This window comes from Nomascus leucogenys, chromosome 1a, assembly GCF_006542625.1.
Source record: "Nomascus leucogenys isolate Asia chromosome 1a, Asia_NLE_v1, whole genome shotgun sequence".
Taxonomy (NCBI): domain Eukaryota; kingdom Metazoa; phylum Chordata; class Mammalia; order Primates; family Hylobatidae; genus Nomascus; species Nomascus leucogenys.
This window is the reverse complement of record NC_044381.1, coordinates 15,554,248-15,581,341: the sequence shown is the minus strand read 5'-3', so window position 1 is coordinate 15,581,341 and position 27,094 is coordinate 15,554,248. Positions and strand designations below refer to the sequence as shown.

At 41.0% G+C, this 27,094-nt stretch overlaps 1 protein-coding gene across 1 annotated transcript in view; it reads left to right on the top strand.

Annotated features, from left to right (window-relative positions):
* Positions 1-27,094, top strand: part of FREM1 (FRAS1 related extracellular matrix 1) — a 173,986-nt gene that overhangs the window by 61,272 nt on the left and 85,620 nt on the right. Inside the window, exons 8-13 of the mRNA XM_004086992.3 lie at positions 3,000-3,131; positions 6,834-7,178; positions 7,902-8,044; positions 22,407-22,603; positions 23,280-23,370; positions 24,068-24,235. Coding sequence (XP_004087040.2) covers positions 3,000-3,131; positions 6,834-7,178; positions 7,902-8,044; positions 22,407-22,603; positions 23,280-23,370; positions 24,068-24,235 — 1,076 coding nt within the window. The remainder of the gene's footprint in view (positions 1-2,999; positions 3,132-6,833; positions 7,179-7,901; positions 8,045-22,406; positions 22,604-23,279; positions 23,371-24,067; positions 24,236-27,094) is intronic.

Here is a 27,094-nt window from a genome sequence, read left to right as displayed (position 1 = left end):
TTTCCTCTGCCAGGATAAGACAAAGGGACACTTTTCAACTGAATGAAGCAAAAAAGTGACTATTTGTGATATTGAGCTGTAGTGGGACTGAAATCACCAACTCAAATTGTTCCAAGGGATTGGAGAAACGTTTAGCTTTTATAATCCATAGTCTATTTTTATGTTGGGCTGCATGGAAACTAAAATACGTAAATAAGAGCTTTAACTGCTTTAAAATATGGCTTTCTATGCCTCTCAATTCTGAGTGGACTTATGTGATGTATATATGTTGATCAGATGTAAATGTGGAATGTAAATGGAGATCTTTTCCTTCTCACTGATCCCATCAATACCATTTGAAACATACTTATAAGCAGTGGTGGTAGATTGTATTAAGACAAAAATATCTGTCTGATTTAAATCCTCAAGTGGCAGCTTAAACAAGCTGCCTCGGCCGGGCGCGGTGGCTCACGCTTGTAATCCCAGCACTTTGGGAGGCCGAGGCGGGTGGATCACAAGGTCAGGAGATCAAGACCACGGTGAAACCCCGTCTCTACTAAAAAATACGAAAAATTAGCCGGGCGTGGTGGCGGGCGCCGGTAGTCCCAGCTACTCGGAGAGGCTGACGCAGGAGAATGGCGTGAACCCAGGAGGCGGAGCTTGCAGTGAGCCAAGATTGCGCCACTGCACTCCAGCCTGGGCGAAAGAGCAAGACTCCGTATCAAAAAAAAAACAAAAACAAACAAAAAAAAAACAAGCTGCCTCATGTGTGTGTACACATAGGTATGTGTTTGTATGTGTGTGAGTTTCAGTAGAGATAGAGAACATCAGATGAGCAGGCTTCATTTATAATTCTGGCTGTACATTCTACTCTACCTCTGTCAGGGGGATAACGAGAGAAAAGACGGCATCAGTAACCTAAAGTTTAGGAATAATCACATGTTGCGTGGGCTCCTGCCTGAGTGGAGAGACAGAATAGTCTGTACGTGTATGTGTGATCGGTGACACCCAGGTTTGCTCAATGTCATTTTGGCTGCTTTGAACATCAGAATCCTTTTTAAAATAAATATTTGCTTATTATGAACTTGATCTGTGCCATCATTGAAATTTGGAGAATACATTTAAAATTATTTATTATTTCACCGTGAAGATATAACCAATGTTAATATTTTGCTGTATATACTTCTAGGCTTCTCGATTGTTCCTCTGCTGTGCTCCATGATGCCTTGTCCTATGCACTCCTGGCTTCCAAACCCTTATTGCCAGTCACAGAGATTCTTCTTATGCACTTCTGTCCATTTCTCCTTCCTTCCCTTCTTCCTTCCTTCCTTCCTTCCTTCCTTCCTTCCTTCCTTCCTTCCTTCCTTCCTTCCTTCCTCTCTCCCTCTCTTTTATATATGAATTAGCCCAATTTTCCTAGAAAACAGACCCTGAGGCAGATCGGATGTACTAACCCTATACTAAAAGCAAGAGTAAGGGGAGAAGCAAATAAAAAGGTGGCATGGCTGAGCTGGTGTCACAGCTTTACAATAAGATAATGCAGATTGCTCTGTAGTGTTGATGTCTCCAGGGAGAAGATGCAACCGCTGTGTCTGGGAAGCGTTGGAAGTGGGGTGGGGAAAAGGTCAACAATCTATTAATGGTCAGTTATTTCCCGTCTCCTGTCTTTAATGGGTAAAAGTTTACTTCACTGGCTGTTAACTCCCCACATGCCCAGATTGTGTTATCTGGCCCCTCTTAGCAGCCATTGCACACACTTCCTGGGTCCCCTGGTGCAGGGCCTGATCAGCCACAAGGTTGGTCCTGCCGCCGCTAGAGGGCAGTGGAGGTAGCTGGCTGCATCAGAAGATGAGGCAGTGTGGCCGGGCACGGTGGCTCACGCCTGTAATCCCAGCACTTTGGGAGGCCGAGGCGGGCGGATCACGAGGTCAGGAGATCGAGACCATCCTGGCTAACACAGTGAAACCCCGTCTCTACTAAAAATACAAAAAATTAGCTGGGCGTGTTGGCGGGCGCCTGTAGTCTCAGCTACTCGGGAGGCTGAGGCAGGAGAATGGCGTGAACCCTGGGGGGCGGAGCCTGCAGTGAGCCGAGATCGCGCCACTGCACTCCAGCCTGGGCGACAGCGAGACTTTGTTTCAAAGAAAAAAAAAAAAAAAAGGAAAAGAAGATGAGGCAGTGGTGGCAGGAGGGCTTTACAATTTTGGAGGCTGGGAACCCTCATGGGGCGGCTGCAGCTAGAGAACAGTCAGCTGGTCGAGGCCGGGATGGCAGGTGAAGCTGGCAGATGTGAGAGAAGCATAAGATAGGTCCAGCAGCACGCTACGTTGCAATTCGACCAGCTTGCTCTGCTCCCTTTCAGGATTCTCTGTAATCTGTTGTAATATTGGAGTTAATAGTACTAAAAATAAAAATAGTACTAAAAATAAAAGCTACATTCCAGTTTCTTGAAAAGCTTTTAAAGATGCAATATTCAGATGGTTTCATGAGTGGAAATTCATTCATCTTTTCTTAAGCAGTGGCAGTGGAGGTATGACGTTGGCATGTCATAGAACTTGCCAATACCCTTTTCTTATCTTTTTTTTTTTTAATTTAAGTTCTGGGATACATGTGCTGAATATGTAGGTTTGTTACATAGGTATACATGTGCCATGGTGGTTTGCTGCATCTATCAACCTGTCATCTAGGTTTTAAGCTCCGCATGCATTAGATATTTGTCCTAATGCTCTTTCTCCCATTGCCCCTCTACCCCCGAACAGGCCCTGGTGTGTGATGTTCCCCTCCCTGTGTCCATGTGTTCTCATTGTTCAGCTCCCACTTATAAGTGAGAACATGTGGTGTTTGGTTTTCTGTTCCTGTGTTAGTTTGCTGAGGATGATGGTTTCCTGTTTCATCCATGTCCCTGCAAAGGGCATGAACTCATTATTTTTTATGGCTGCATAGTATTCCATGGTGTATATGTGCCACATTTTCTTTATCCAGTCTATCATGCCAACACCCTTTCCTCCTTTCTTTCATAGGTCTGAATCTCCTTGAGGGGCAGTCTCGAGCCATCACTTGGGAACAGTTTCAGGTTGTCGACAATGACGACATTGGTGCTGTCCGGCTGGTCACTGTTGGTGGCCTGCAGCATGGATGGCTGACTTTAAGAGGTGAATGATCCAACTTGGTAACCTAGCAAAGAATCCAAAAGTATTTTCTTCAAAAGTAGATGTATTTAACAGATATATGTAGCATCTCTTGGGCCCCATTTCTCAATGAAATTGTCAAATGTAGAAAATCTGGAGATCCTGAAAACATTGACTTTTGTATTGAAATGCTCAGATCAATGTCTAACCATTTATGAATGGTACCTTGTATGTGGCTCATTGTTTAAACCTCAGTTTTGCTTTCTGGATGCCATGCATGGCTCCTTCTAAGTATACTCCTTAACTAGTTATTTTTTTCCCTGTTGGAGGACAGAATGTTTTTTATTTCTCTGCTTCAAAGAAGTATATTGAAAAATTAGGCCGAGCGCAGTGGCTCATGCCTGTAATCCCAACATTTTGGGAGGCCAAGGTGGGGGGATCACCTGAGGTCAGGAGTTCAAGACCAGCCTGACCAATATGGTAAAACCCCGTCTCTACTAAAAATACAAAAATTAGCCGGGCATGGTGGCGGGCGCCTGTAGTCCCAGCTACTTGGGAGGCTGAGACAGGAGAATTGCTTGAACCTGGGCAGCAGAGGTTGCAGTGAGCCAAGATCATGCCACTGCACTCCAGCCTGGGCGACAAAGCAAGATGCCATCTCAAAAAAAAAAAAAAAAAAAAAGAAAGAAAAAGAAAAATGAATGCTTAATTGATACTTTAGTAATAATGATGTTATGTTATTAGTAGTAGTCGTCATGGTTTAAAAGAAATAAATTTATAATTCTATGGGATGATAGTTAACAAGGTAATAATCCTAATAAAAGTAATATTTACACTTTATGATAAAATAAGTCATTCCTTATAATGAGCTCAGAGGATTTAATTCAATTATCTTCTTAGTTTCCCTAACTGTAAAGCAGAAAGATAACTCTCACCATCATTTGTGATCAGGGAATTCTGGAATCAAAAACAAAATAATAAATGTATGATAAATCCTCCTGCTTAATCCCAGGACAGTGGGAGGCCAGTTTAAATCTGGGTATACCAGTCAGGTTGGGTGTTCAGTTGTATGTAAGAGAAATCCAAGTGTAGTGGCTTGAAAATTAGTTATTTTCTTCATGTCTTTGAGGCTTGAAGACCTAGAAGGAACAATGAAAGAAGTCATGATCTAAGTTTGCTGTGTCTAACAAGTTTTCCTAGGAGCACAATACAACAATTTCCACTTGGATTTCTTTATCAAACTATGTCACATACAACTCCTCAGTGCAAGCAAGTTGGGAAGCCTGAGTATTTTTAAATGACCGTATTGCTATGCCAAATACAACTAGGATTCTGGTAGTGAAGAAGAAGCATAAAGTGGCTCTTGGTCAAGAAAGTGTTAAGTCGGGCCGGGCGCGGTGGCTCACGCTTGTAATCCCAGCACTTTGGGAGGCCGAGGCGGGCGGATCACGAGGTCAGGAGATCGAGACCACGGTGAAACCCCGTCTCTACTAAAAATACAAAAAATTAGCCGGGCGTGGAGGCGGGCGCCTGTAGTCCCAGCTACTCGGAGAGGCTGAGGCAGGAGAATGGCGTGAACCCGGGAGGCGGAGCTTGCAGTGAGCCGAGATCGTGCCACTGCACTCCAGCCTGGGTGAAAGAGCGAGACTCCGTCTCAAAAAAAAAAAAAAAAAAAAAAAGAAAGTGTTAAGTCGTTTATTCCTCTAAGGTCTTTAACACAGCCACATGGTGTGAAGAGAATAATGGGGTGCACCTGCCATTAAGAATTGTAAGTCTCTGGCTGGGCACAGTGGCTCACGCCTGTAATCCCAGCACTTCGGGAGGCCGAGACGGGCAGATCACTTGAGGTCAGGAGTTCAAGACCAGCCTGGCCAACATGGTGAAACCCCATCTCTACTAAAAACACAAAAATAGCCCGGCATGGTGGTACGTGCCTGTAGTCCCAGCAACTTGGGAGGCTGAGGCAAGAGAATTGTTTGAACCCAGGAGGTGGAGGTTGCAGTGAGCCGAGATCGCGCTACTGCACTCCAGCCTGGGCGAAGAGGGAGACTCCGTCTAAAATAAATAAATAAATAAATAAATAAATAAATAAATAAATAAAAAGAAGAGTTGTAAGTCTCTGAAGAAAACAAAGCAATGTTTATTAATACTATAGAAATGAAATGGAGAGTGGGAGACCATAATGCATTGATGGTCTGGGTTCAGAGGAAATAGAAAATAGTATGATCATTTATTAAGCTTTACTTTGTGACAGATACTGTGTAAAGCATTCTGTATACTTTATCTTATTTATCTCATATCAACTGTATGATATTAGATACCATTATTATTCCCATTTGACAAATGGGTAACCTGAGACTTAGAACAACTGATTTATCTAAGGTCATACACCTAGAAAATGGCAGAACTGGGATTTGAACCCAGTCTGTTAGATATTAGAGCTCTAGCTCTTGGTCTTTGAGCCAGTAATTTTCAAATAGGCTTGATAACACTGGTTGTTGCCTCACTCCCACCCACCTCTGAATTTCGGATTCAGCAGATCCAGGGTAAGGCTTAAGAATTTGCATTTCTAAAACTTTCCAGATGGTACGAGGCTGCTGGTTTGAGACCACTCCTCTAAGAACTGCTGGCATGTAGGATGGTAGCAATTAGCTGAAGAATAACCAACATTTATTGTAGGCTTACTGTTGCTTAAGTTCTCTCATTCTTGCTGTGGATTATGAGGTAAGTATTTGTATTAGTAAGGGTTCCCTAGAGAAATTAAACCAACAGAATGTCCTTCTGTCTGTCTGTCTGTCTGTCTATCTATCTATCTATCTATCTATCCATCTATCTGTCATCTATCTATCTATCATCTACCTACCTACCTACCTACCTACCTACCTACCTACCTACCTACGAGGTGATTTATTCTGGGAATTGGCTTATGTAATTGTGGAGGCTGAGAGGTTCCACGTTAGGCTGTTGGAGAACCAGGAAAGCCCAGGAAGTCATGGGTATTAGTCTGAAGGCCCGAGAACCAGGGAAGCTGATGGGTAACTCCCAGTCCAAAGCCAAAGGCTTGAGAAGCTGGGCAAGGGGAGTGGAGAGGGGTGAATGGGGTAGGGAAGGTGGAGGGTGGAGTGACAAATGAGGGTGTTAGAGGGTGGCTGGTTTATGTTCCAGAGTTCAAAGGCCCAAGAGCCAGGAGCTCCAGTGTCAGAGGGAAGAAGATGGAAGGAAGTCTCAGCTCCAGAAGAGAGACAGCATTCCGCTTTCCTCTTCCTTTTTGTTCTATTCAGTCTCTCAATGGATTGGATGATGCCTGCCCACAATGATGAGCGTGATCTTTTCTCAGGCTACTGATTTGAATGCTAATCACTTCAAGAAACACTGCTTCACAGAACCACCCAGCAATAATATTTTACCAGTTGTCTGGGCATTCCTTAGCCCAGTTAAGTTGATGGAAAAAGTTAAAACCATCACAGTAGTATTATCCATGTTTTCTAGATGAGTTTCATAAATTAAATACCTTGCTCATATCTGCACAACTGATAAATGTTGGAGCCAGTATTCAAAACTAGATGTGTTGTCCCAGAACCCACTAACAATCTGTAGTTTTTCCAGGTAAGGGAAATACGGGCTGCACACTTTCCTTAGCAGCCTCTGCTGTACTGATGCTTTCCCCACAGCTGCTGCTTCTGCAGTCCCTTGCTCAATCTGCTCCGTCTCTGCTCTCTCCCTCAGGGGGGAAAGGATTTCTCTTCACTGTGGCTGACCTTCAGGCTGGAGTTGTTCGCTATCATCATGATGACAGCGACTCCACCAAAGACTTCGTGGTCTTCCGGATATTTGATGGCCATCACAGCATCCGTCACAAATTCCCCATCAACGTCTTGCCCAAAGATGATAGTCCCCCGTTCCTCATAACCAATGTTGTGATTGAACTGGAGGAGGGGCAGACCATCCTGATCCAGGGATCCATGCTGCGAGCTTCAGATGTGGACGCTAGTGATGACTACATCTTCTTCAATATCACAAAGCCTCCACAGGCTGGGGAGATCATGAAGAAGCCAGGGCCAGGACTGATAGGTAAGTTCTGGGCAGTTAAGATCATTTGAATGGAATTCACTCTTCCATAGAGAACCTTCTACGTACCCTTCTGGGTTTGCTGAAATTGTGTCCAAGTTTGTGCTAAGGTGAACATCAAGTTTTTGAAGTAAGATAGTATTTTTATCCCTATTTTATAATGAGGAAGCCTGAGATTTAGGAAAGTTAATTTGATCTGTCCAAGGTTGTACATCTACAGATTTCCAGAGCTGAGCCTCAAAGTAACCATTACACTATGAAAAATTAAGTCAGCCGAGCAAGGTGATAGAACAAATTAGTCTAAAAGGAGATTTTTGGACTATTCTAGATTACTGATAATTTCATGAATAACATTTGTTTACATTTTGTTAGAATCATTTTGTAACTACTTCTTAAAGTAGGTAGATCCGGAGTTTGACAAAATAGGGATCAAGTAAGTAGTTGGTGTTACTTTGTATATTTGAAATAAGAGTAAGTTTCTTGAAAATATTTTTCTAATGCTAATTTTTCCATATATCAAGACAGATGTAGCAACTTTAGTTTTCCTGCTTTATTATTTATTTTTCTGCTTTATTATTTATCTTTGATGAAGACGTTTAATGCAGATTCCTTGGGTACATATAATATACTAGACAGATAAGACTTTTGAAGATAAGTCCAATATCATTGTCCCTTGATATTTGATAGGCTTGTACAAAAGTATGTGGTGTTTTATGGACCCAATAGGCTATCCTGTCCCTGGCTTCCATCAGAGGGATTTGTTTAATGGAATCATTTATTATCGTCACTTTGGTGGAGAAATCTTTGAAGATTCTTTTCAATTTGTCCTGTGGGACAGCCATGAACCTCCAAATCTTTCAGTGCCACAGGTAAGAGACCATTTCTGAACACTTTCCCAAAGTCTTATGCACAGGTATCAATTCTAGGAGATGTGGTTAGAAACCACATGAAAACAGGCTTCAAGGTTCAAAATTTGAAAAACAATCAATTAAACAAAATTAAGCAGATTTCTTTGCAATAGGACTACTCAAATGTTTCCTTTTTGAAAGAGTTTTATATATATCTATGTATTCAGTGTTTCAAGGTCATTTAACTATGGGTCCCTTTTATGTAGAGCAGCTCACAAAATTTGCTTGTCTCCAGACACTCAAGAAAACATTTATTCTATATGTGGTGATTAAATTATAGGCTCTAGAGTTAGGCTGCCTGAGTTTCCCTCTTGATCTTGACACTGACTGACTGGTCAACCCACGCTCCAGTTTCCTTGTCTGTAAAACAGATAATAATAGAACCTTCCTTTAGCGTTATTGTGAAGGTGAGATAATACATATAAAGTACTGAGAACACTTTGGTACTTGGGAAACACTCAATAAATACATTAGCTATTACTTATTGTTGTCTTTAAAGATCTAAGAGTCTCTTGCTACCACTAGAGGATATAATTTAAATGTGTAGAATGTAGAAATAAGTTTAAGCAAACATTGCCATATAGAAATTACAGAAAGTGGAGTCAGGGTAGTGTCTGGACAACTATAATAGAGTAGACTCCTTGAAAGGAGAGGCTGGTTGATAATAGAGATTTTAAAAAAGGACAGCTGAAATTAAGTAATCACCTACTGATATGGTTTGGCTGTGTCCCCGCCCAAATCTCATCTTGAATTGTAACTCCCACAATTCCCATGTGTCATGGGAGGAACCCGGTGGGAGGTAATTGAATCGTGGGGGCGGGTTTTTCCTGTGCTGTTCTTGTGATAGTGAATAAGTCTCACGAGATCTGATGGTTTTAAAAGTGGGCGGTCCCCTGTACGAGCTTGCACTCGCTCTCTCTGCTTGCTGCCATCCATGTAAGACGCGACTTGATCCCTTTTGCCTTCTGCCATGATTGTGAGACCTCCCCAGCCATGTGGAACTGTACATCCATTAAATCTCTTTCTTTTGTGAATTGCCCAGTCTCGGGTATGTCTTTATCAGCAGTGTGAGAACAGGCTAATACAACTACTATGTACAGTACTTTTTGCGAGGCATTTTGTACCTGTTATCTTGGAAGATAGCCTGTATATGGATCCAAGCAAATCTCCAACCTGTTCTAGAATGACTGCTTAAAGCAAGGGTCCTATTTGTGACATAACGCCTTCCCATAATGTCATAGACACTGACATTCGCTAATGCATAGATGATTGAGCCATTCATCTGTGTGCTAAGAAGAGTATAACAGAAGGAGATGATCAGGAAGAATGATTCCAGAGAGCTCAGAAATGGAAGGCAGTAGGTGATCCCTATTAAGAAGGAATAGAGAATGAATGAGAAAACTCAGTTCATCTGCTGTGTGACTAACAGGTCAATTCCTTTTCAAATAACATCGCCCTCTTTTTATCAATGTATTTTATGTCATTTCTAGATTAAGTTTTTGCTTGAAACCTTAGTTGATTTGATAGTTCAAGATGGTAACAGTTAATAGGATTTACTTCTAAATCTTCTGTGTATTTATACAATCTGAGTTATGTTTCTGACTAGGATACCTTATCACTTTTAGCAGCCTATAGGCCTTTTTAAAAATGAAAAATTCAGGACTTCTTTTTTCTTCTTTTGTTGTTATATATTTTATAAATCATGCTCTTCATATACACAAGTATAGATGTCAGATTTCTCTGTAATGAAAACTTTAGTGCAACATAATTATTTCTGAATCTGGGCAAATTGGTCAAACTAAACTCTGTAGATCTAGTTATAAGTTTATTCCCTGTGATAGATAGGTTTCTAAAGATGCTTATCATGTTTTTCTCTGCTTTCATCTTCTTAATTTATGTTAGAAAGAGAAAGAGAAGGGGAGAGAGGGAGATCTACAAATTTGCTCTCTTCATTACCATGTATCTTTGACCCCTAAATATTTATCCAGCTCAGACGTGTGGCCTACCTCTCTACCTGACATCTTTACATGTATGTATCATCAACATTTTAAATTCATTGACCAGAATACATTTAGCATGTGTCCCTAAAAACTTGCACAAAATAACTAGCTGGAATCTCTGAAGTCATCCCCGACTCCTTTCTCTAATGTCAGCACAACTAATCAGTCAGCAGGTTTACTAAATCTGCTTGATGAGTTTTTCTGATCTACCTTTACCTCCCCACCTCACTGCCATTGCTTCAGCTCCAACCTTCATCTTTTCTGGACTAGATTATCCTCAGAACCCCTCCCATGGCCTTTTACAAATAGAGGTGATTAACCAAATCCTTATAGTTGCAATGAATTAAAACTCATTAATATAGTAGCAGTATTCTTAGTGAAATTAAGCTAGCATTTGTTTTTCCCATTCTCCCTCTTCTGGTTGGTGGTAACTTTGTCTTAGTTCCTCTCCAGACTATGGACTTGCTGTCAGCTCTAACGTCACTGGTTCCAAGAATCCTCTGACGACCCCATTCCACAAACCCTCAGGCAGGATCAGCTTGTCCTTTTATGTGCTCTGGCATCTGTTTACACGTATCTTTGTTGTTGAACTTTCTATAAAGTAAGACCACTATTTCTTTTATTGGATCAACTCTGATCTCCTTGACAGTAGGGACCCGGAGTTATTCATTTCAATGTTTCTAGACGTAGATATCTGACTCAATGTAGACCCTCACAAACTGCTTATTGATCACAAAATGAATTCTGGTTCTTTCAACATTTACTGAAACTAGGAGGAAATAAGACCCAAACATTTAGTAGAGACTAGGGAGGGAGTGAGATGGGGAGGTAATAAGTGTAAAGCTTTATTCTTCAGAGTTTCTAGAAATAAGTGTGTGCATGCCAATGAAACAAGTATTTGTGTGTGTGTGTGTGTGTGTGTGTGCGCGCGCACGTGCATGTGCTGGCAAGCATTTTTATGTTTAAAGCTCCGATATTATCAGTGAAACTCCAATATTTGAAGAACTCAAATGATTACCTGGTCTATTTGATGTTTACATTGTCAATTTGGACAAGTATCTAGTCATGTCATACAAATAAAAATTGATTTAAAATATCCAACAAAATTCATAACTTTCAGCTGCTCAACTAGAAGTCCAGATAAGATGATTACTTGATGGTAGCTTTTGTGATCAGAATATTCCATGGTTTTGTTTTATTTTGATGTTGTAATGGAAGCACAGATGAGCAATGCCAATTTTGTCTACAACAATGGCATTCAGAATACTCAATTTGAAAATGATGAGAATTCCTTTTGAAATTGACACACAAAGCAAAACTAAAATATGGTTAAGCTTTTTCTATGACATAAAAAAGGCTAGAACTTCAGCTGAGTCACCTGCAAGCTGTGCTCCCTGGGGCAAATCATTTAACCGCTTTGGGGCTCAGGTTTTTTTCTCTGAACATTGGGAATAATAACCATGGCTATTATTAGTAAAGTGCTATCTAGATCACACAAGATAGCTAGTAGCACAGTGAGTACTCAGTACTTAGTAGGTGCTCAATAAATTAATTCCCTGTTTCTATCCTTTCATGACTGTTGCCAAAGTTTACAGCATGTTTATCCATTATGAAGCATTTCAATAATTAAAAATTAAATCCAGTTATCAAAATAACCACAATGGCAGTCATTTTTCTATTCTCCTGGAGTCTGTGTCATGATTTTTTTCCCTCCAATTATAGTGTTTTGCTAATCTACAAAGTTCAGAAATTCTCTGTGGGACCTCCCAGCCGTAGTGTGGATCAGTGAGGCTCCACTTAATTGGAAAACTGGATTTAATAAGGAAACAATAGTTATTGTGCCTTCAAAGAGACCATTTTCCATGCTAATTTATTCTCCAATGTGTTCTTTGTGTAAGAAGAATATACAGCATGCTTTTTTATACCCCTGTAATAATTCTTGGTGGGCACATTTGCGTGTGTGTGTGTGTGTGTGTGTGTGTGTGTGTGTGTGGTTTTAAGGAGCGGAGAGAGTTTAATATACAAGACAGGGCAAGAAGGAAGGGAGAAGGCAGAAGGAAGAGGCTCCCCTGTACAGAGACAGAGGTGGGAATGGGGCTCTAAAGCTGAAAGAGGAGGTCCCCAAGTATGGTGGACACCAGCCAGGTATATATGCAGAGGCTGGAGGAGGTGATGTCTGATTTGCATAGGGCTCAGGGAATAGGTTTGACCAGGCATGTCATTCATGTAGCCCATGAAAAAGCTGGTCCTCCCACACTAGCCTTTTAATATGAAAATGCGGGGCACCCTGATTTCTACACACGTGGGGATATGTGGGGGTGGCCACGTTGCCAGGAGCATACGGGCCAAGGGCAAGAAGGCCAAGGGAATTGCCATGTTGGGTGGACCCAGTTTCTAATGGCCAGCATTTGCATATTAAAGGTTGCCCACCTGACTCTAAGAGCCGGGGCTTTACAAGAAACTTTTCCGGATATGCTTTAAAAGATGAAAACTACCCCAGGACCCCTTTTCCTCTCTATCTGCATAAAATAATTTCTTTTTCTTAATAACTCCTACCACATTCCTCCCTGTAGCAATATCACACTAACTGCAGTTAGGGGGTTTTGGGTGAAGACTCTTTCTGGCTACTTCCTACTTAAAAGGGGCATTGAATGGGGAGCAGCAGTTAGGACTCCTCCTGAGGTTGATTTAAGGGTCTTCGGAAGAATGGCATGTCCATGTGTGGTTCAGTTTGCAGCACCATTTGGAGTTTGATTGCTTTTAGGCGAGAAGAAACAATTTGAGTTATAGTACTGAATATATAGCGTCCAAATATCAATTCAAGACATATAAGCAAGAGAGGGCTTAATAAAGGGGTTAACCAATTCCATAAAGAAGACTGGAATTTATTAAAGAGGGATTGTAGCCACCCAGGGCTGAAGCTGGCATTTTCCCTGAGCCTGTTAATAATTTTGATTTGGTTTTTAAGTACCTGTAGATTTTCCTTTCCTTTACTAGGTGTTAATCCAAAAGCAGCATGTTTCATTTAAAAGTACATCACTAAACCCAACAAAAAATCCTAGCAGACTTAGTGATAGTAAAACTTTTATGCTTCCTTTGTCAGTTAACTGTTATCCTGGTTATAAGGATAATAATTAAGCAAAATACTACAGCAATGAAAACTCTCTGCCCAATATTTTAGTTAGAAGGTGCTACTGTGTACAACCCTATTGCAAATAGTAGAGTGAGGACAGCAATTCCCACAAGTGTGGTGTGGTAGATAATTTCCATCTAAAATTTTACTTGCCAAGATATAGAATTCCCCTTTGGGGGTCTATGAAGTTGCTTGGTTTTATTTTCCCAAACAAAGAAAGCTCAGAGTTATGGGCACCTTACTCACTTTCATTACCTGGCAGAATTTGCAATATAATTGCTCAGAACTACCATATTGATTCACATTTTGACGTTACCCATCCCTTTTTTTTTTTTCCAAGCTGCAGATCACCACTTGATTCACAGGAATAAGCAGGGTTAATCTAAAATGTAGGCAAAAGGCTTAAAAACAAGAGACTAGGATTTAATGACACATGTATAAGCTTTGGAGCAAAATTTTTCTCTTCAGTCCTCATTTTTGGTAAAAAGTAATTATGAATAAACTTTAGTCTTATAGTTGGCCTGATTATTTGCATAAAGTGCAGCAAGAATGGTTATTTTTACGTAGGCCTTTTGGATTGGCTTTGATGAAACGCTGTTTCACAAGGAATTTCAGATAAGACTTTTAAAGCCGAGCCCAGCCATGGGTTTGTATCCTCTAATACCTGTGAGTTGGGTGATCCTTTCCTCTTGAGGTCCCAAGATAAACTCATAGCTTCCAGACCTATTAGAAAGTGACATTCTTCACTGACCACAGGTTAGGAACCCTGCGTGGCGACTGTATAGCTAAGGTGGTAGGTCACTTCTCCCTAAGGGGCTGTAATTGGCTGTACATGTTGAGCTTGATTCCTTAAAGGGAAACATACCCTTTCAGTCAAAGCCTGGATAAAATAACCAGTTTTCCAGTTGTGTCCTGTTGACAAAGAAAAATTGATTCTTATTGCACTGACGCAACCAACTATATTGCCATAAGAGTACTTACTGATAGTCTCCAAATTCTAGAGGAATCAGGCAGAGAAAAACAAACATGCTCCAAATTTTGTTTACAGGAGTATACCTTACTCAATTATTAAAGGCTGTAAATAGTTTAAAATAAGTTTCCTTGACTCTGAAAAACTAAACAAGGATTAGCAATATTCCAAGCGAAAGTCAAAAAGTTTGCTTTAACTTTCTGAGTGTAGTCCACTTACTTAAATTTTGTTTTGCTTGATATTTGTGAACATGTCAGTTTTTTAGGAGCCCCGTAGATTCTCCCTCTATTTCAGTGTTACAATCTTCAAAGCTATTAAAAACCTGCATTTGAGAACACCTGTTAAAGTTTTATAGGTTGATTATAAACCATCTTTTGAGAAGGAGCAAAGCAAGACAACAATTGTCTGTGAATGGCAACATTTCCAGGATAGTTACAGTTAAAAACATGACTGGCAAAGAACTTTATTTATCTTCGTGGTTTACAATAACTTTACCCTTAATTATGATTGATAGCATGTACTTAGGCATTAGAATTTTAGAAAGCCCATACGATTTTTGAACATATATTAGTGTTCACCAAAATATAACTTAAAGAAGATTGGACATCATTTTGGCAATCTCATGTGACTAAACATGTCAAATAATCCTGTTTACCTCTTTTCTGAATGTTTCAGGGCCCTCTGAACCATTCAAAATCCAGGCATCCGGAAGGATAATTTCCAGATTGCCATAAATTATTTTGCCAAAATGATGACTCAAAGGCAAAAACATTTTATTAGTCTTTACTATGACATGAAAATCCTGTTTAAAGCTAAATTTTACCCTTACATTAGTTTATTTGTTCAAGTGAAACCTTATAGATTATTCCATTTTATCAATTTGACCATGAGATGAAATTTTTACAAACCTTTTATAACCCTTTTACTAAAGGACAGAGTAGTGTCTTAACACCTCCTTGCTATGCATTTATTTCAATGCTTAATTTATGAAAAGACCATATAGATACCATGGGAGAAGGGAACTTGAAGGGGCCCCAAATAAGGGGGACCCTCAGATGACTTCCCTGAAAGTTACGTTTTTAATTTTGGGAAACTGTTTTCCCTGGGCCTGCCCGATATGGCTGCAAAAGAAAATAAACCCCTTTTTCTTCAAAGTTTCAAGGTCAAAGGAGTCCCAGTGCTTCAAAATACGTTCCAGGGGAGTGCATGTTGAAGACGATCTGTTACCCATCTAGAAAGAGAAGTGAGAATAAAAGCGTCGTTTTTGTCTCCTTCCTTTCGGTATGTGATCCAGGATGGAGACGAAAACAGTAGAGGGCGTCCCCCCAACTATTTTCTGTCCATCGCTCTTGGATTCCCAGCACCCACTTAAATGTGCCGCACATGACTGCAGGCGTGACCCTCCAAGCCATGGGGCCAGAGGAACTGAGTTTGGACCTTAGTCACGCTGTCCCCAAGCAATCAGTTCTCTGCCTTTTGTTTCCCTTTGACCTCCTAGACTTGTGTGGCCTGTGTGGCTTCCAAAAAATAGATTGCAAGAAAAATCATGTAATTGGGCAAGGCCCCTTTAAGGGAGGGAGGATGCTAGATTGAACTCTGTATCCTGCTATAATAGCCCAGGCTAAAGCATTTACCCATAGAAAAAAGGTTCTGGTTAACTTCCAGACTTAAAATCCCCTTCCTAATTAAGTACTGTCTTAATAGGAGACAAAATAGGTGCCTTAAAGGAATGTAGGAACCAAATGTCCATTTTCCTGCCAGTGGGACAATATCGAGATTAAAATTTGGCTGCAGAAGACGTTTTACTCTTAATTGTTAAAAGCAGAAACTTTCCATTCAAAGAAGAGGCCTAGAGCCTGATTTCTACTAGGTGGCTTAGAAATACCATGTGCTGGCCAGAGAAGTGGTGTCAAGTAACCTCACTGTAACCCTGTTCCTAGACTGTAAAAATCCTTGCACATTTCACGCAGAGAAAGAGTAAGAGGCTGCGGATAGAAAGGGAAGAAGAGTTTTGCAACAGGATAGTTGAGGTTCTCTGCCAACACCCAGAATGGGCTGTTGGAGGCTGCGTCCGGTCCAGAGGCCTTTGAATCACACCTGGCCAGAAATTATCAGTTGCCTCAGAACTTTTCCCAGCCTCACCTGATGGCAAGGTCACCAGTGAAGAGAAGCTAGTTCAAGCATGACCAACATTCCCAATACCTGTGGGTAATGGGGGGTTCTCCAAGTTCTGCCCAGCAAGCCTTATATCCGTGACTTGAGTACGGCAGCCAACACTAAGCGTATATACTAGGTTGACGGATGCCTGTTGATTTATTTGATTTATTTTAATATAGAGGCGAAGAGTGCCTCGTAATGACAGAACAGATTTTAAGCTTGTTCCCACACTTGCCACTCTGACGAAGGCTGTTCCTCAGATTCCTGGCCAATGCACCAAAGTGATATGGCTTCGATGAGTGAAGGAACACCAAGATTCTTGGCCCTCATGCTGGTTTAGATAAAACGACACGGACACACGTGGAGTGGTTTTAAGGAGTGGAGCATTTAATAGGCAAGAAGGAAGGGAGAAGACAGAAGGAAGAAGCTTCCCTGTACAGAAACAGAGCAGGGGCGCTCCAAAGCTGAAAGAGGAGGGGGTCTCCCGGTGGGCACATTTTTTTAACATGCTTTATGATGGCCTAAGTTGATACGTCTTTACATATTTATGCATATTCAAACAATTATTATTCTGTGGGTGAGAAAAGTCCCATTTTAACAAACTCCATTGAGAAATAAAGTGTTCTCAATGCACTGAAATTTGATTGTAACAAAAGCATTATTAAACACCCAATCTCAGGCAAACAGTAGAAAACTAGTGCTCAGATCAATTGCTGGGCTCTTGCTTGCTGGCTTCCCCCATGTCCCTCCAGCCTGCTTATGGCTACAGACTTATAAGGAATCAGAATATAAAGTGATAAATCAGTATACAAAATGACGAAACCTGGTCTTGATCCTCATATTCAGGCTCACAATATGATACTCCACCAGCTGGTATCTGACTTTCTTGTGGGAATGGGTTCTTAATCCTTTCTCTGCCCTGATTCTTTGATTTCTGCTAGCTCTTTCTTTTGCATCTTCCCTTGAAATTATCCAGTGCTATTTGTCACCCCCAGGAACTACTTACACTGTTAGTTTTGCCCACCCACTCTCTTCTCTGACTTGTGGTAAATGTGCACCCCCCAGGTACCTGTTCTCTCGTCTGATCATGTTTCATTTCTCCCTTCCACTTCACCCATGTGCTTTTGTGTCACCTTCTTCCATTCTTTCCTCATTTTCTAGTCCTCTTTCTGCATCTCTCATCTATCCTTATTTTTATTCTCCCTTTTTCTTCTAATATTACTCTCTCCTGGATTAATATCTCTGAAGGCTTAAGCTCTATAAAGCTGTCTACCAAGTAGAATAGAGTTGGAAATGTTTTTCAAAAGCAAGTTGAGTGAGTGAAGCTGTCTTAGTCCATTTTGTACTTCCGCACCAGAGTACTACAGACTGGGTAGGTTATAAACAATAGAAACTTATTTGGCTCATGGTTCTAGAGGCTGGGAAGTCCAAGATCAATGAACTACATTTTGTGAGGGCCTTCTTACGACATCATAATAGAGCGGAAAACATCATGTGGATGAGAGAGAGCAAGAGCTCGAACTTGCAGCCTCAAGCCCTTTTATAATGATCACTAACCCATTCATGAGAGTGGAGCCCTCATGACCTAAACACCATTAGGCCCCTCCTCCAAACACTGTAGCATTGGTGATGAAGTTTCCAACATATGCTTGTTGGAAGACACATTCAGTTCATATCAGAGACTTTATTTGATGACAGTCATGGCAACCAAGATAGAAAAAGTTCATGGAGCAGGCTGTGGAAAAGACCCATGATGCCAGGCAAAGCACCATTTTCAGACAGTAATGAATAGCTTTTCCACAACCTATGATGGATTATTATAAAAGAAATGTTATGATAAAAGCTGTTTGGCAAGTCCTCCTTACCCTCTAGCATGATACCAACCTGTAAGTGTAGTTTTAAGACTTAAAATCTCAAGCAGGACCTGACTTACTCAGTTTGCGAACATTAATAAAGTGCCTCCTACCTACAAAAAAATTGTGCTAGATGTTGTGGAGATACAGAGATGAATGTAATATTTATTGGGCACCTACTATGTGCCAGACATTTTACCCACATAGTAATATTTGATCCTTATAACAGCTCTGTGAGGTTGTTAGTATTATGTTCAACTTACTAATAAGAAAAATGACACTAAAAGCTTAAGTAACTTCTTCAAGGTTAAATAGCTGCTAGTAAGTGGTATATTCAGGACTGTAACTGTACCGTCAAATTCCATGTGGTTTACACCATATTGTAATGCTGGCCTCATGGAACTTTCAGTCTGGGAGAGAGACTCATTTGTAAACTAACAATACAAAACAATAGAATAAGTATGCTAGTTGAGGGATGTCTAAGTTTGTTTAATCTGCTATAACAGGATAAATGACTTATTTAGAAATAATAGAAATTTATTTCCATAAATAAATTTATACATAAATAAGCCATAATATTCTACCCCGGCACCCCCCACCCCCACCCCCACCAATTTATGTTCTTCTCCCATACAAAATACACTAATTCCATCTCAACAGCCCCCAAAGTCTTAACTCGTTTCAGCATCAGTGCAAAAAAATGAAGTCTAACATCTCATTTAGTACATACTTATGTACTAAATCAGGTATGGGTGAGACTTTTGGTACAATTCATCCTGAAACAAATTTCCCCTCCAGCTGTGAGCACATAAAATCAAACAAGTTATATGCTTCTAAAGTACAATGGTGGGACAGGTATAGGATAGACAGTCCTCTTCCAAAAGGGAGAAATAGGAAAGAAGAAAGGATCCAAAACTCAACAGGGCAAACAATATTAAGTCTTGAGGCTTGTGAATAATCTTCTTTGACTCTGTGTCCTGCCTTCTGGACATGCTGAGGCTACGGTTGGGCCCCCAAGGCCCCAGGCAATTCCACCTTTATGGCTTTTCTGGGTACAGCCCATGCAACAGCTGTCAGAGGTTGGCGTCAGGTGCCTGAGGCTTTCCTAGGTGGCGTTGCACATTGGTGGTCTCTAGGGTGGCCCTGACCCCATGGCTCTGCTGGGCATTGCCCTAGTGGGTACTGTCTGCAGCAGCCTTGCACCTGAGGCAACTCTCTGCCGGAGTCCTAAGGCTTTCTGAGGCATCTCTTGAAATCTAAGTGGAGGCAGCTGTGTTTTCACAGCTCTTGCACTCTGCACACAAGCAGAGTTGGTATTTGTGCCAAGGCCTACTTCTTGTGTTCTCCAGAGTGGTGGCTCAGGTGGTTCCTAGGCCTGCTTGGGCCACAGCTGGGATGGCCAAGGACTGCATCAGAATGCAGGGAGCAGAGATTTGAGGCAGTGCTGGACAGAGACCCCACAGGTCCCTCCCTTGAGACCATTCTGTCCTCAAGGCCCTGGCATTCTGAACCTGTGATGGGAATGGTGGCCTGATGTCTAAAATACCTTCAGGGTCATTTTTCCATTGTCTTGATAAATAGCAACTGGTTTCTTTCTATTCATACTAATCTCTTTATCATATAGGCACTTGGTCACACCTTTTGTGGCCTCTCCTGAAGATGCTTTTTTATTCTTTATATGGTCAGGCTGAGAATTTTTCAAATCTTTTAAGTTCTGCTTCCCCTTTGACAAAAAATTCTGGCTTTAGTTCATTTCTCTCTTCTAGTATTTTACTATAAGAAGTCAAGAAAAGCCATGCAACGTGCTCAACTCTTTGCTTAGTTATTTCTTCCACCACATATCCTACCTCAACCCTGCTCAGTTCTGCCTTACATAACGTGTCAGAACACAGGCACCATTTAGCCAAGTTCTTTGCCACTTTATAACAAGAAGATCTTTCTTCCAGTTTCCAATAAGATATTGCTCATTTCTACCTAAGACCTTATCAGAAGGGCCTTTACTGTTTGTATGTCTACCAATGTTCTGATTACGACCACTTAGGTAATCTCTAAGAAGATTGAAGCTCTGTCTATAGCACATCTCTTCTGAGCCCTCACCAGAATTGCCCTCTATGATCTGTTCACAGCAGTATAGGCTTTTTCTAGCCCACTTCTCCAAATTCTTCCAGTCTGTACCTATTACCCAGTTCTAAAGCCACTTCCACATTTTCAGGTATTTCAGTACCTATCTCTGTCTTAGTCCATTTGTGCTGCTATGGCAAAATACCTGAGACTGGGTAATGTATAAATAATAGAAATTTATTTCTCACAGTTCTGGCAGCCGGGAAGTCCAAGACCAAGTTGCCAGCATGTTTTGTGTCTGATGAGGGCTGCTCTCTGCTTTCAAGATGGTGCCTTGTTGCTGTATACTCCAGAGGGAACAAATGCTGTGTCCTTACACAGCAAAAGGGATAGAAGATTAATTCACTCCCTTGAGCCCTTTTATAAGGCATGAGTTCATTCATGAGGGTAATTAGACACTCATGAATTCAACCTCATGGTCCAATCACTACTAATGGCCCTGCCTTTTACTAATCTTGTATTGGGACTTAAGTTTCAACATAAATTCCAGAGAAAATACAAACATTCAAACCATACCAAGGGATAAGTAAAATTCAGGAACAATTCCAATTGAGAAATTGGAGAAAGATCTAAGAAGAGCCATTAAGGGCGAGAAAGACTCAGGTTGCTGGATAAAACAGGAGAAAAGCATTCTAGAATTGTGGTCAAGGACCAGTACATCGTCAGTCCATTGTGTATAATTACAGTGTTGGATTGTTGTTAAAAGGTAGTAAAAAATGTTGAAAGGTGGCTGGGTGGTGGCTCACACCTGTAATCCCAGCACTTTGGGAGGCCAAAGAGGGCGGATCACTTGAAGTCAGGAGTTCGAGACCAGACTGGCCAACATGGTGAAACCCCATCTCTACTAAAAATACAAAAATTAGCCGGGTGTGATGGTGGAAGCCTGTAGCCCCAGCTGCTCAGGAGGCTGAGGCAGGAGAATGGTTTGAACCTGGGAGGTGGAGCTTGCAGTGAGCTGAGATTGCACCACTGCACTCCAGCCTGGGTGACAGTGCGAGACTCCTCAAAAAAAAAAGATAAGGTTGAGAAACAGAGTGTATATTGAAAGTCTTGGATGCCATGCTAAGGAGTTTGGATATTCTATAAATAATTCCACACTTTCTGAGCAGTTGTTTTAAGATTTTTGAAGGGGTAAATTAACTTATTTGATTTGTACTTTTTTTGAAGATAACACTAGAGGTATGAAAAGTCTAGATTAGCTCTTGGATTTAGGGCTAACAGGCAGCTGTTGCAATAATGTAAGGATGAAATTATGAAAGTTAGGCCAGTAGCAATGGGAATGACACTTGCGCGTGGGATGTGGAGTATGGTCACTGCATAGGAAATTTTATAAGTAGAAACTCTGGGACTTGGTGATGTGTTATATGTGGGTGGAGAAGGAGGAACCAAAATTCATGTCAAGGTTTCTAAGATTGATGACTGAATATAGGGAAGTATCAAAGAAAGCACAGGTTGTTGGTAGAAGAGAGATGTAAAAATAAAACCAGGAACATATTTTGTGTTTTATATGCCCATTCTGTAGCACTCATGACTGGATTTACCATAATTGTGAGATATATATATATATATATATATATATATATATATTTTTTTTTTAAATGGAGTCTCATTCTTGTCATCCAGGCTGGAGTGCAATGGCGTGATCTCGGCCCACTGCAACCTCCTCCTCCAGGATTCAAGCGATTCTCCTGCCTCAGCCTCCCGAGTAGCTGGGATTACAGGCACCCACCACTACACCCAACTAATTTTTGTATTTTTCGTAGAGACGGGGTTTCACTATGTTGGCCAGGCTGGTCTCGAACTCCTGACTTCAGGTGGTCCACCCACCTCGGCCTCCCAAAGTGCTGGGATTACAGGGGTGACCCCCTGCACCTGGCCTGTGATAATTATATTCTTAAAATATAATATTAAATGAGTAGAGGATTTCCATTTTTGGCTCATATTCTTAATAGCTACTGAATCACTTGACAGAAGTATATTATAAATGACGGTTTTTGAAATTATCTTAACTGTGACTAGGTGATTGTGGGGCATTTTCTTTGTTTTTTTTTGGTATTTCAAATTAATGGTACGGACATTTTTATTCCAGGTGGCAACAATCCATATCACTCCAGTGGATGACCAGCTTCCAAAAGAGGCTCCTGGAGTTTCTCGGCATTTGGTTGTCAAGGAAACTGAGGTGGCCTATATAACTAAGAAACAGCTACATTTTATAGATACAGAATCATATGACAGGGAGCTGGTCTACACAATAACTACTCCTCCATTTTTCTCCTTCAGCCACAGGTATCTGAAAAGTCACCATTTGGGCTACTAGTTCTAGGATTGCAAAGTTGAAAGTGTCAGTATATAGCAATATATATATAGTACTGTGGTTCACTTGCTCCATTGGTCAGGCATGAAATTATACTCAATTAAGCATTTACTTTTTTCTCAAACAACTTCCTATCTCCCTTTGAAAGCTGTATTAGTTGGTAAGTGATCTGCAGCTTGTAGTGTCTTCAGCATTGGTAGGCTTAAAACAGTCTTTAATCCCCTTTTTGGAAGACAATGCTTATTTTTCTTTTAGTACAATTTACTGAGATCTTCCTAACGTTAGTTTTGCATATTACTGCCATGAAATCGTTACATTCTATGATCTCAATCCAGAAAAATGGCATGAATATACATTACGCTAGTATCGTATGCATGAGAGCAGGAAACCATTTTTAACATGAGTGTAACAATTCCCTTACACGATGCCAAGCAAAAGATTCTGTACATACCTTTTGCAGTCATGACAAGGATGACATTGATGAAACTGGACTTAATGCTAGAATCTCCCAACATAAAGAGAGAATATAAAGATAGAGCATCCAATTTCTTCTCACAGTGGGGTCTTTCAGTTTTTGATTGTGGGCTATTTGATTTCATTTTTCTTACCTAAAAATGAGCTGATGTGCTCCTCTGTATTTCTCTTTAGACACTTGGATGCTGGGAAGTTATTTATGGTGGACAGCATACCAAAAGTAGTTAAGAATCCTACGGCCCTGGAGCTGAGGTCATTCACTCAGGTATGAGGATATGCTAAAATGCTGACAAACATGATGCAAGTGTGCCCTTAGAAGGTACGGCATGCCCAGTATTGTGCCTGAGAATATTGGTCTTTGACATCCACGAAGGCTTGATATCTTTACACTTGCTGATTGTATGTTTCCATTAAGTGTGTGGCATCTATTTCAAAGTACTTGATCAAGTTGAATATGGTTTCACAACCTTTTCAGTAATTTTACTGAAAACAGACTTTTGTATTGTTTTGCCATCAGCAGGACTCTAGTTTGGGTATCTGGTGTATACGTTTTTATTCCACAACATTCAGTTTATTCAGTATCTTACTGTATTAGTTTCCAAGGGCTGACAGCAATATACCATGAACTGGGTGGTTTAAAATAAACCACCAGGACATAAAGGACTATGAGCTTTATTTTCTCATAGTCCTGGTGGCTAGAAGTCTTAAATCAAGGCGTTGGCAGGGCCATGCTCCTTCTGAAACCCTGTAGGAGAATTCTTCATTGCTCCTATTAGTTTGGTGCAAAAGTTATTGCAGTTTTTGCCATTGAAATAAAAATAGAGCTTTTGGTAATCTTCAAAGTGATGATGGTGGCATTTACAATGTTCAATATCAATTAACATGATGGTTCTTTTGGACCTCTAAAAGCTTTTCATCCTTGCAAATCAACACCCACATATCCATCTCAACTTACTTTGCAGCATGCTGTGAACTATATGAAAGTGGCCTACATGCCCCCCATGCAAGACATTGGTCCCCATTGCAGACATGTCCAGTTCACATTTTCTGTCAGTAACCAACATGGCGGCACTTTGCATGGAATCTGCTTTAACATTACAATCCTCCCAGTGGACAATCAAGTTCCTGAGGTATGTACAATGTTCTATACAGAGGATGAAAATGAGGAAAAGAAAGGAGAGACTTGAAGACCTACTGGAAATGGTAACTTTCCTTTAGGCTAGTTTTTTAAACTTACAAAAGAAATTTCCATCTATGGTGTAGTAAAAAAAAAAAAGAAAAAAAAAAGCAGGGGTAAGGAGTCTTTTACCTCCCATGGGACTTTCTATGTAAAAGGTGAGATTTTTCAGTTACTAAATTTAACATTATTTTCAAAGCTTTATCAAATTCTTTTTCACTTCCTCTTCTTTCTGCTGAGTTTCGCATGTTGATCAAGAGAAGGGGATTAAATTATGCGTCTCTTAGCCACTAGAAGGGCTTATTTACCCTCACCGCAGCCCAACTATGCTGCTGTGTAATCTAAAGAAGCTCTTTAATTTTCCAAAATGAATCAAGATGGACCCTTCTGTCGTACTTTGCCCCACTGCCCAGTGTTTGTGTAAGCCTTAAAGCACTTGGGTCTTTCATTAAAACCGAATTACAAAGGCATTGCTACCTTGTGCATTTTTTCTGTGAAGCTGGGATTTGCATTGAGAGTTTGTCCCATACCTACCTGGTTCCCCTGCCCACCTTCAGAATGCTAGGCTTAATTAGTATGGTCATTATTATTCTTATTATTTCCCTTAAAAGCAGGAAGACAAAATAGCATTACCCATTCATTATGAACCAGAAGGGACCTGAGCCTACACATGCGTCATCCTTAAGGAAAGAGGTCACCTTCCCGGGTGCCTACTTGGACTATAGCCTGCACTGGTGTTCTCTTTCCTGACACCTCATTATCTCTATACCTGCCCAAGGTTGTGGGGCAGAGGTCTTACCCTGAGGGACTAAAAGGGCTGCCCAACCTGCAGAAGTTTTGATGGATGTATTAGTCTGTTCTCATGCTGCTAATAAAGACATACCGGAGACTGGGTAATTTACAAAGGAAAGGGGTTTAACAAATTCACAGTTTCACATGGCTAGGGAAGCCTCACAACCACGGCAGAAGAGGGATGAGGAGCAAAGTCATGCCTTACATGGTGGTAGGCAAGAGAACTTGTGCAGGGAACTCTCATGTATAAAACCATCAGATCTTGTGAGATGTATTCACTACCATGAGAGTAGTGAATGGGAGAAACTGCCCCCATGATTTAGTTATCTCCACCTGGCCCCGTCCTTGACACATGGGGATTACTACAATTCAAGGTGAGATTTGGGTGGGGACACGGCCAAACCACATCAATAGGTCAAAACAATATATGAAAATAATGAATTGCCAACATTTAAAGATCAGAAGATTTTCTATCAAGGCTGATTCCTAGCTTCCCTTGAAACTCTGGCAGCTCTAATAAAATTTAACCCACACACCCCACAGCAGCCATTGCATAGGGCGTGCTCTCCAGCCCATCTAAGCCCCCACCCAATGTACTACACTTATTTCTATCACTGGCCTGACCTCCCACACCTGTGGACCTGCCACCTTTGGTAGAAAACCTGCCAAAGGACTCACATGGAGGATTTTAAACTAACTCCATTCTTTGACACCTTTCCTATCAGGGACCAGATCATATTCCCGGTGGTGAAATAGTTTAGAATACCTATGGAGTTAACTTGATTAGATTTTATTCAGACCATTCTTTTCTGTGTATGAGATACAGGCCATGAAATAGCCTAGCACTAAAGAAGCCAAAGCTTTCTCTAGAACAATCATGGAGAAATGCTCCTTTATGCAAAGTAATTCAAGCCTCTTGCTGGAGAATGATGATCTGAGAAGGAAACTAAAAAGTGTAAAGGAAAAAGTTAACTTCACTGAATAGTTTTGAGGAGTTGAGGAAAGAATGGCAGGGTAGCTTCCCTTTTTTTTAATTTTTACTTTTTACAGTATATGGGTCAAATCAAATAGTCCCTCAAAAAACTGAGGATATTAGAAACAAAATTAAATTAGCAGCTTCAGTGAGAACCACCACAGGAGTTGATCCCTGATGTAGAATTCCTGCAGAGAGCTGGCTGAGTGATAACCACGGGAGGATGTTGACACCATGCTAACCTGAGTCCCAGAAACCTGAGCACTGGATTTGGGCAAGAACTAAAAAGCTAATGACTAATGAGTGGGGGGAAATTAGCCTTATGCTTTTATTTTTTTGAAAGTTGCCCTAAAATATATATTTAAAAAATCATCTAATGTAGCAAAGTATATTCCTTGAAACATTGGAAATTGAAGATTCCATATTGGGATACTAATTCCATACAGCTCAGAAAAATGAGGTTGGCAAGCATGGACCTTTGTTCAAAGACAGCACTCCTCTCTGAGTAAGAGCTCCCTCTCTTTCTTTCTTCTACAAACAGTGAAAATATAGGTTTAGCAAAGTGAAAGTGAGACACTTGGGAGAGGTCAGGGTGGGGGTAGTTGTAGGGAGAGAAGTCTATGTTTTTGTGGTGGTAGTTGATTAAAGAATAGAAGGCAGTGGTCTCAGAATTGTAGGTCTCATAATTTCCATGATGCAAGGGGCTGCCCTTGTGGCACCACGAATGCCCCAGGTGGCTGTGGCCTGGAGTTGCTACCAGCACTGTGCTGTGGTGTGCAGAAGGACACAGCAGGCTCTTGAGCAGAGGCTGCAGCTTCACTTGCTTCCTTCCCTTTCCTCTGCCAATTTGTTGTCATCCTCCTTTACCAGCTCTTTCTTCAGGGAACATCCTCCCTGCTGGGACCAGTAGCTGCTCTGAGAAGAGTAGGTGCTTCCTAGGAGAACTGCTGCATCCTCCCATGGGCAGGGCACCTTACCCTAGACCACTTGGGAGGGGTCCTCAGAGCCCGTGATTTGGTACCCCACTGTATCTGCTTGCTTTCACTT